Source organism: Callorhinchus milii, unplaced genomic scaffold (genome assembly GCF_018977255.1).
Source record: "Callorhinchus milii isolate IMCB2004 unplaced genomic scaffold, IMCB_Cmil_1.0 Scaffold7, whole genome shotgun sequence".
Classification (NCBI taxonomy): Eukaryota; Metazoa; Chordata; class Chondrichthyes; order Chimaeriformes; family Callorhinchidae; genus Callorhinchus; species Callorhinchus milii.
Window position 1 is genome coordinate 27,752,498 of NW_024704748.1, and position 10,571 is coordinate 27,763,068.

At 56.2% G+C, this 10,571-nt stretch overlaps 1 protein-coding gene across 1 annotated transcript; it reads left to right on the forward strand.

The window, feature by feature from the left end:
- Nucleotides 1-145: 145 nt before the first annotated feature.
- pdcd11 (programmed cell death 11) lies at nucleotides 146-10,571 on the forward strand (the record flags this gene model as incomplete). The annotated part of the gene is made up of 18 exons (XM_042336875.1): nucleotides 146-178; nucleotides 1,420-1,522; nucleotides 1,887-2,021; nucleotides 2,864-3,028; nucleotides 3,328-3,489; nucleotides 3,845-3,968; nucleotides 4,517-4,698; nucleotides 5,450-5,551; nucleotides 5,718-5,924; nucleotides 6,396-6,520; nucleotides 6,859-6,919; nucleotides 7,180-7,326; nucleotides 7,435-7,686; nucleotides 7,937-8,074; nucleotides 8,318-8,512; nucleotides 9,077-9,151; nucleotides 9,907-10,002; nucleotides 10,362-10,571. Coding segments are annotated over exons 1-18 (2,493 nt in total), but the record flags the coding sequence as incomplete, so codon positions are not given.

The following is a 10,571-nucleotide window of genomic DNA, read 5'->3' on the forward strand; positions in this document are numbered from 1 at the left end:
CCGTACAGCCGCTGCCCGCGAGCCCATTGGCCGAGCAGCTCCCGGCTGTGATTGGCGAAGAGCTGCATCAATTACAGAGCGCCCGGGGCTCCATTGGTCAGTCTGGGACAAGTCCCGCCCCCTCCCCAGCCCGGGGTCAGCGAGAGAACTTCCGGGTCACTGTAATGGCGGCGTCCATGTGAGTACAACACACACACGATGGGGCGAGAGAGGGAATGGGTTCAGAGTAGAGCGCTCCAGAGCGGGTAATGGGCCTCTCTCTGCGGTGAAGATTGCGGGGAATTCTCGAGCGGAGCAGCACTCCATTACCACCCGGACCCGAGCTGTGAGGGTCTCCCCGGTGGGGAGGGAGAGGCCGGAGCCGGGGTTAGTGTGTGGGGGAGGGAGGGGGAGGGGGAGAGCGTGTGTTGGAGCCTCACAATGAGCCAACGTCCCTCGATTCAGGCGGAGGCTACTTGAAAAGAGAAGGGAGTCTGTGTCCATCTCGTGGTATTCTGGCCAACAATCCCCAGATAGAACTCGTCATTCAGTTAGTGGCGGTTTATGGGATGTTGGTTTGTGTAAATTAGCTGTTACATCAACGAAATAACACAACATTACATGTGTAAAGTCCCCTTTCACGTTGGGCGGATGTCCCAAAACGCTGGACAGGGTTTCGGACCTGAGCTGGAGGTCGGGGAGGGCGGGGGGGAGGCAGGGAGATCGAGAGCACGGTCGAAGAGGAGGGGCTTGAGAATGGTCTTGAAGGTGGCGAGGGAGGGGGCGAGGCGGAGAGACTGCGGGATGGAGTTCCAGAGGGGGGGGGGGCAGAGTGGTAGAAGGCCCGCCCGGGAGAGCGAGGCGGGGGACATGAAGCAGGCTGGAGCCCGCTGAGTGGAGGGAGCGAGCAGGATGGTAGGGGGTTAGGAGGTCGCAGAGGTCGGGGTGAGCAAGACCATGGAGGGCTTTGAAAGTGAGGACCAGGATCTCTAACCATATCCTCTGTGATGGGAAGCCTGTGGAATCAGGCGAGGATGGGGGTGATAGGGTCACGGAGCTGGTGCATGAGAGGACACGGCTGCAGAGTTCTGGGTGATCTGCAGCCGGTGGAGGGAGGAGTCCAGGAGGCCGACAAGCAGTGAGTTTTCATAATCGAGCCTCGATGTAATGAAAGCATGCTTCAGGGTTTCGGCAGCCTGCGGTGTGAGACAGTGTCGGAGCCGGGCGATGTTGCGGAGGTGGAGGAAGGCAGAGCAGGTCATGGCGCAGATGTGGGGTAGAAAGGATAGTTAAGGGTCAAACAAGACGCCAAGGTTCTGGACTGGCTTAGCAAGGTAGAGTGTGCAACCATGAATGGTGGTGGTGTCAGCGCCTGACAGCTTGATGCTAATTGCTGCTGATGAATCTGTTATTGTTGATGGCGATCTGTTTGCTTCGAAGGGGTGTGACGATGGCCAATTTGGAGGCGGATTTCCCCCGTGGGGGGGCGCAGAGGAAGCCCTCTCAGACCAAGGGCAGCGCCAAGGAGGAGGACCTGTTTAGAGTGAGTATCTTCATGGCTGGGGACAATCACCTCTGTCTGATAATAATCATAATCATAATAATAATAACTACTGTGCACAAGGGGGCAAGCCTTGGCTCTTGCCAACCTGTGCCTCATACTTTCCGGAATTAGGTAAGTACGACGCGTTCCTCCAGGGAGAGAGTGTACATTCCATTTCTAACAATCTATCTCTGGGATTTATTTCCACGTGTCGGTGAGATTCTTGGAAATCTCAGTTGGGATTGGAGACTCTTAAGTACTATAATGGGTTTCCACAATTGTCAGACACTTGGCTGATACCCCCAAAAAAGTAGTTCTACGTCTAACTCACAAACTGGCCCTCAACTTTCTCTGTCTGTCACAGCTCCAACAGGAGCTCAAGAAGAAGAAACCAAAGAAGAAGGTATCAAGACCAGACAAAGAGAAGAAGCCAAAGAAAGCAGTGTGCGGCTGGTCTCAAACAGGCCCTAGGAAACTGGCCGAGCTCCTCAGCTTTAGGGTAAGCGAATAACTCGCTCTCCACCACCTGCTTGGTCACTGATTAACCCGGTGCAAGCAGGCAGTGTGAGGGAGTCTGTGTGGTGGGGAAACTCGTTCCCGGTGCTGCCATGTCGATCCCTCAGCTCATTGATCGTGCTGAGCTGAAGGTTCCCCAGGACGATCTGTGCTCTACTGGGAGCCAGCACCGCGTCCACACAAGCTCCACAAAGCCCTGCTGTGTCGGGGGCTGCCTCCCTCAGCCTCCTGGCTCCTGGGGTCCGACTCCCTCAAGCTCCCAGGGCTTGCTGTGCCAGTGGTGTTGATATGGCAGATCTCTGTGTCTCTCTCTGTGTTAGACTGTGGCTGAGCTGATCTGTTTTGGGAGACTGTATTGCGGTGATTTCTGTCTGGATTTGTACAGGAAACGGAGGATCAGATTTCCTGAGATCCACTGAGGCTCCTCCGGTTCCCAGACCATCCTTTCTCTTTGCTCTGATTCCCTCTCTCGAGTCGGGTCACAGTGGCTGACGTGGCAGACCGTGCCTTCAGCCACCCTCCCACCCCTGCCCTCCACCCCTCCCTGCCCTCCACTGCTCCCTCCTGGCCCCAACTCCCAGCTTGGAGCCAAAAAGCCCTGACTGTCCAGCACTCTGGGACTTCTTTCCAACATAAAGGGCACTATACAAGTGTAATTTGTTGTTGGTGTTGTTAGCCAGTGACCAGTGCTGATCTCTCTCTGTGTTAGAGGCTGTGGCTGAGCTGATCTGTGTGTTGTGTGTGTGTATGTGTGTTAGAAGCTGATGCGGGGTTGTGTGAAGGAATTGACTTGGCTGATCTCTGTGTGTCTCCTCCCTGTGTTAGAGGCTGACCCCAGGCTGGCTGATGCTGGGCTGTGTGAAGGAGGTGACTGACTACGAGCTGGTGATGGCGCTGCCCCACGGGCTGACCGGCTATGTGGGTGTGGCCAACATCTCCGATGCCTACAGCCAGCACCTGAGGGAGCAGGTGGAGGAGGAGCTACCACAGGTGTGAGGAAGGGGTCGTTAGGTGGGATTGTGGGGCTCTATGGGAGGGGGGAGGGGAGTGCAAGGGGTGGGGGCTTGCTCTTTCAAATCAGCAACAGCCTCTCACTCTCTACAGCACCTTTGTTCAGTCGCAGTGCATGATGCTGTACATTCTGTAATTGCTCTAGCGCCGTGTGTGACACGCTGCGTGGGTAGTGGGGGACAACGGGCTGAGCTAGACTGGGGGAGGTGGGGCACTGGGCTGAGCAGGGGATGGGGGAAGGGGTGTGCTAGGTTGTGACACGCTGTCCTGTGTGTCAGGCTGTGATACCCCTAACGGAGCTGTACCACCCGGGCATGTTGCTACGCTGTGCTGTGACTGAGTTGGGAGTCACCAGGAACAAACACAACAGCTTGAAGCTCTCCATCAATCCCAGGGAAGTCAACAAGGTGCTGTCTGCAGGGGCCCTGAGGGCAGGCATGGTGAGTGAGGACTACACTGCCTCTCGCTTCTCCCTCCCTTTCACTGACTCACTGACTCTCACTCTCTCTCTCTAAGCGCTCACTTTCCTTTCGCACTCACTCTCCTCTCTCTCTCTCCGGGCTCATTCTCTCTCACTCACTCCCTGGTGTGTGTGACTGTGTGCTGCATGCTCTCTCACACTCTCCCCTCTCCCACTCTCTTTCCACACTCTCTCTCTTGCGCCGTGCTTTCTCACACGGTCTCCTCTCTCTCTCTCTCTCACTCCCTTTCCTCTCTCTCTCTCTCTCTCCCATTCTCTCGCCGCGCTCTCTCTCTCCTCGCTCTCTCATTCGCTCCTCGCTCTCTCACTGTCAGCTGCTGGCAGGCTGTGTGGCCAGTGTGGAGGATCATGGGTACCTGATGGACATCGGAGTGAAAGGCACCAAAGCTTTCCTACTGAGTGAGAGAGCACAGGAGTACATCCAACTCAGCAACCGGGGTGAGCGACACACACACCTTACCGCCCCCGCCTCACCCCAGCCTGCCAGACTGGGTGGGGGGAAAGATACATACAGGAGTGGAGTCCTGTAGCTTAGTGGCTAGAACACTCGCCTCACAAGCAAGAGGACGTGGGTTTGCCCCGTCAAGGTGAAATGTTGGGCAAGTTTCCTTACTCCATGCGCCTCTGTTTACCAGCAGTAAGTAGGAACCCGGGTGTTATTCGATTGAAGGATGGCTTTTCCGGTGGTAATAATCCCTCCAGAAAAAAAAATAATAATTTGGTCACTTACTGTACGACTGTTTGTGGGAAGCTGCTGTGTGCGATTAGCTGCTGTATTTTGCCCACAAAATATACAGTCAATTTGCTTTACAGTATATTCTGTGAAGTGCTTTGAGCCATCACGAAGACGTGATGCGGCGCTATATCAAATGGAAGGATTATTATTATGGAATGAGAGACACGGGGGTGGGGGTGGTGCTGGTGGAGAATGTGCCTCGTGGGTGGGTGTTGATGAGGGACACTGACACGTGTGTTGTTGCTGGCAGGGCTTCCCCTGCGTGTGGGCCAGGCTCTTAGCTGCCTGGTGCAGGGAGTGAAGAACAGCGGCAGGATTGTCCAGCTCTCACTCTCCCCGGCTGAGCTGCGAGCAGCGACCGCTACCACCCAGCAGGGCTGGAGCCTGGGCAGCCTGCAACCTGGTCTCCTGCTGCAGGCCGAGGTCACCAAGGTAGGGCTCGCTTGATTGCTTTGGCTGTCTGTCTCGCAGTGCCACGGTCTCTCTCTTGCTCAGTGCTCTCTCTGTGTGTCTGTCACACTGGGTGTGTGTGACTGTGTGCTGTGGTCTCTCTCTCTTTGGTGGGTGTGCCTGTCAGCTGTGGTCTCTCTCTCTGTGGTGTGTGTGACTGTGTGCTGTGGTCTCTCTCTCTCTGGCGTGTGTGACTGTGTGCTGTGGTCTCTCTCTGTGTGGTGTGTGTGACTGTGTGCTGTGGTCTCTCTCTCTGTGTGGTGTGTGTGACTGTGTGCTGTGGTCTCTCTCTCTCTGTTGTGTGTGACTGTGTGCTGTGGTCTCTCTCTCTCTGTTGTATGTGACTGTGTGCTGTGGTCTCTCTCTGTGGTGTGTGACTGTGTGCTGTGGTCTCTCTCTCTCTTGTGTGTGACTGTGTGCTGTGGTCTCTCTCTCTCTCTGTTGTGTGTGACTGTGTGCTGTGGTCTCTCTCTGTGGTGTGTGTGACTGTGTGCTGTGGTCTCTCTCTCTCTCTGTTGTATGTGACTGTGTGCTGTGGTCTTTCTCTGTGGTGTGTGACTGTGTGCTGTGGTCTCTCTCTCTGTTGTGTGTGACTGTGTGCTGTGGTCTCTCTCTGTGGTGTGTGTGACTGTGTGCTGTGGTCTCTCTCTGTGGTGTGTGTGACTGTGTGCTGTGGTCTCTCTCTGTGGTGTGTGTGACTGTGTGAGCTGGTGACTGACTCAGTGAGTTACAGGTGACCCGGCGTGGGCTGATGCTGCGGTTTCTGGCTGATTTCTCGGGCTCCGTGGATTTTCTGCACCTGGAGCCAGGAGAGACGTACTGCAGGGGGCAGACAGTGAGTGTGATCTGTATCCAACCAGAGCCCTCCTTAACCCCATCACATACACCCGTCATACACCCCCCCACCCTGTCTCACACACATACACCCCTGTCACACACACCATATAAACACACAGACCCATCTCTCACACACACCCTGTCACACTGTTGTTCTCCCCCAGGTGAGAGCATGTGTGCTGTATGTGCAGCCTGATGGTCAGCAGGTGGGACTGAGTGTGCGAGGGCTGCTGCTGCAGCCCGGGACTGTGCTGCCACTGACCACCTCACACCAGCTGGGGGAGGTGCTGAACAGCTGCACACTCACCGCCTACCACACCGGGGCCGGAGCCACCTTTCACTTCGGCCACGGCCACCTGGCCTTCGCTCACGTGAGTAACAGCATTGGGAAGGGGCGGGGGTGGGGCATAATAATTCAAAGGCATGAAAGGGAATGGGATAAATAATAGTAATAATCCAGGCATTTGATCCAGTGCCTTTCACCTAGTTGGGACGTCTCAAAGCACTTCATTAGGGGAGCGAGCACCAGCACAGACACGATAGAGAGAGAGTAGGGAATGGGGTTCGAGTAGAGAGCTCCACTGGGGGAGCGAGCCCCAGCACAGACACGATGGAGAGAGACAGAGAGAGAGAGAGAGCAGGGAATGGGAATAGAGTAGAGAGTTCCAGTGGGGCAGCGAGCCTCAGCACAGACACAATGGGGAGAGAGAGAGCAGGGAATGGGGTTAGAGTAGAGAGCTCCAGTGGGGGAGCGAGCCCCAGCACAGACACGGTGGGGAGAGAGCAAGGAATGGGATTGGAGAGGAGTGCCCAGGATGTGACCTGTTGTGTTGTGGTTGCAGAGACGCCACATGTTGGAACCTTCAGCGCGGTTTGCGGCCCGGATGTTCCCGGAAGGCTCTGAGCACCGTGGCCGGATCCTGGAGCACATCCCACTGGAGCAGATATTCCTGATCTCCCTCAGGCCGTGAGTGACCTCAGCAGCTCCTGTGTCTCCCTCACACTGTCTAGCTCACTCACTGCCCCAGGCCAGAGTGGGTGGTGGTTGAAGTGGGCAGTGGGAATTCTGCGTGGCATGACATTGGAATGACGAGATGAGGCGTGATGTAGCATGACATAATTGAGGGCTGTGTGTGACGGGGCTTTGTATAACGGGGCTCTGTGTGTTGGGGGGGGTGTGTGATGGGGCTGTGTGTGTCGAAGAGAGAGTGACAGGGCTGGGTGCATCGGGAGGGGATACCTGTGTAGAGCTTGTGGTGTGGGGGCTGCTGACAGCTCAGCCTGACTAACACTCTGTGATTTCAGCTCCGTTATTGAAGCCCAATTTCTGACCTATCACGACATCCAGGCAGGACAGCTGATAAAGGTACAGGCAAACTATGTAGTGTGTGAGACAGAGATAGCCGGTCTCTGTGTGTGGTGTGTGCAGTGTATGCAGTGTGTATGTGTGTAGTGCGTATGTAATACTTGTGAGGGGGATTTAAGCGCTCTGAGACGCTATCCTGTGTGGAGGGTGCTATATAACTGCAATTGTTGTTGATGTATGTATACTGTGTGTGTGTGTGTGTGTGTGTGTGGGGGGGGGCAGTGCAGTGCCTGACACTGGGTGTGTGTATGCTGTACTAGGGGACGGTGGTTTGCCTGGACGCGCTGGGGCTGAGGGTGAAGGTGACTGAGCACATCCAGGGGCTGGTGCCCACCCAACACCTCGCCGATGTCCCCCTCAAACACCCAGAGAGACTCTACAGTCAGGGCAGCGAAGTCACGTGCCGGGTGAGTGCTTCTCTCCTCTCTTACTACCCTCCCCCGACTCGCCCGGCCTCTCCCAATCGCGGATCGCGGTTCTCTGCCTGTTACCTGCCCTGAACGCTGTGCCCTTAGGTGCTGTCGGTGGAGGCGGGATTGCGGAGGTTGACCCTGACGAGAAAGAAGACGCTGGTGAGCTCGCAGTTGCCGCCGTTGCTAAGCTACGCCGCGGCGGTGCCCGGCAGCCAGGCTCACGGCCACATCGTGTGTGTCAAGGATTTTGGCTGCATCGTCCGCTTCTACAACAAGGTCCGCGGCCTCCTCCCCCGTCACCAGCTCAGTGCGGAGCCCAGTGCGGCCCCCCAGGACAGCTTCTACACCGGTCAGGTCAGTGGTGAGGGGTAGGGCAGGGGACGGGGGGCTTCTACACCGCCCAAGGCAGCGATGGGGCAGGACTGGGGGCAGCCTGGGGAATGGGAGGGGGGCGGAGACAGCTTCTACAACGGTCAGGTGCGTATGGTGGGGGGAAGGAATGGTCAGTAGGGGAGAGAGTTCTCTCTTTTGCTCGCTCTCTCTCGCTCCCTGCAGTGGGGTGGGGGTTGGGACTGTCAGACTAACAGCCCCTGTCTCTGTGCAGGTTGTCCGGGTGACGGTGTTGAAGTGTGACGTGGCCCAGGAGAAACTGCTGCTCACCCTGCGAGACAGCGGAGACGTCACAGCACAGCCTGGGGCGGCCGGCAACACCGGCACTGCAGCCCAGTACCACACCGGGGAGGTGAGAGGCTGTGTCTCTGTGTCTGATTGTCTCAGTGTCGCTGTGTGTGACTGATTGTGTGTGACGGTGATTATGTGTGACGTTGATTATGTCAGTCTGTGTGACGGTGATTATGTCAGTCTGTGTGACGGTGATTATGTCAGTCTGTGTGACGGTGATTATGTCAGTCTGTGTGACGGTGATTATGTCAGTGTCACTGTGTGTGACGGTGAGGATTATGTCTCTGGTTGCTGTGTGTTACAGATTGTGGAGGTGGAGGTGGTAGGGCGGAGTGCAGAGGGCCTACAGGTGTGTATCGTGCCAGGGGCAGTGCCCGCTGTGCTGCCCACCATCCACCTGTCTGACCACCCACTGACCTGCCCACTGCTTGGCGACTGGCTGCAGGCGGGTGACCGGCTGGGGAGAGCCATGGTGCTGAGCCAGGCCCGTGGGCACATTGTATCCTTCAAGTACAGCGGCTCAGGTTGGGTGGGGCTACAGGAGTCACTGGGGGTGGGGGTGTCAGTGGCTGGCGGGGCATTTCCAGGGTAGGGAGTCACAAAGGTGGGGTGTTACGGTGGCGCAGGGAGTCAATGGGGAGGAAGGTGACTGGCGGGGTCTGAGGGGACATTTTTAAACACAGAGACTAGGAGTGTGGGAGTTAGTTTGGAGACGGTGTGTGAGAGTGTGTATATGTGACTGTGTGTGCATATCAGTGTGAATGTGTGCATATCAGTGTGTGTGTGTGCATATCAGTGTTTGAGTGTGTGTATATGTTTGTGTGTCAGTGTCACTGTGTGTGAAGTGTGTTTATATATGGGTGTGTGTGTGTGTGTTTATGAGTGTGTTAGAGCCGCGTGGGGAGAGGTTAGGCTGGGCTGAGATGCTGTACAGTTGGGTGGCTCACACAGGAGCAATGGCAGTGAATGGGAAGCAGAGAGGTGAGTGCCTGGTGGGTGGAGGTGGTACAGTCTGTGCTGGTCTCCGGGTCATGGTTACACTCCTTGACTCCCCGCCCGACAGATACTGACCAGGAAACCCTCTCTGCTCACCGCAGCCGAGGAGCAGGGGCTGGTCACTGACTTTGAAGAGCTGCAGGTAATCTGCGGGGGGTGGGGGCTATCACACTGAACCCGAACTCGGTCCCAAACAACTGCCAGTTGTGTTAGGTTCTGCCCCAGATGTAGATCAGCCATAATTGTCCCGCTCAGCATGCACTCTCCCTCACTTTCTTTCTCACTCCCTCTTACTCATTCTTTCTCTCACACACACTCCCTCTCACTCTCACTCAACTCTTTCTCCCTCCCTCTCTCGCTCTCATACTGTCACTCGATTTCACACTATCTGACTCCACTTGCTTCCCATCACACAGAGGATACAACTCAAGATTCTGGTCTTCACCTTCAAAGCCCTCCATGGTCTTGCTCACCACTACTTCTGTGACCACCTAAACCCCCACCATCCAGCTCGCTCCCTCCACTCCGCGGGCTCAGGCCTGCTTCACGTCCCCCACCTCGCTCGCCCCACTATTGGCGGACGGGCCTTCAGACACTCTGCCCCCACCCTCTGGAACTCCATCTTGCATCCCTCCACCTCGCCCCCTTGCCACCTTCAAGACCCATCTCAAGACCCTCCTCTTCAACCGCACTTTCGATCACCCTCCTTTCCCCCCTGCCCTCCCCCCTTCCCCACCTCGCCCCCAGCTCAGGTCCGAAACACTGACTGTCCAGCGCCTTGAAACGTCCTCCCGACGTGAAAGGCGCTATACAGATGTAATTTTATGTTGTTGTATCTCTTTCTCTCTTACACTCTCTGTTTCTCTCTCTCTCTCTCTCTCTCTCTCTGTGTCTCAGGTGGGGATGCAGTTACTGGGCTATGTGAAGAATATTGTGCCGTACGGTGTGTTTGTGGCGTTCCCGCACGGGCTGGTGGGTCTGGCTCCCAAAGCGGTGAGTGTTTAACGTTACCTCCTGTCCATCACTAGAGACCTGGGCTCTGCCTGCCTGCCCGCCCGTTGGCCTGCCTCCCCCCCCTCTCTCTCTCTGTCTCTAGTCTCACTCTCTGTCACTGTCTCTCCATCTCTGTGTGGCTCCCTCTCTGTGTGTGTCTCTCTTTGTCTCCAACTCTGTGTGTGTGTGTGTGTGTGTGTGTGCCTCTGTTTGTGTGTCTCTGTTGCGCTTTCTGTCACCGTCTCTCTCACTCTCTCTCTGTGTCTCTCACTTTCTGCTCTCGCTTTCTGTCTCTCATTCACTGTTTCTCTGTGTGTGTGTGTGTCTCTCTCACACTCTGACCTTCCGTCTCCCCGCAGGCCATGTCTGACAAGTTTGTGACGGAGCCCAGCGAGCACTGTGTGTGTGGGCAGACAGTGGTGGCTAAGGTGACGAGTGTGGATGAGGAGAAAAGGCGAGTGCTGCTGTCACTCAGGGTGTCGGAATGCAGTGAGGGGAGTGAGGGTTCGGACAGCCTGAAGCCACTCACACTGTACCTCGGGGATCAGCAGCTCCTGCGCTCTGTGTTG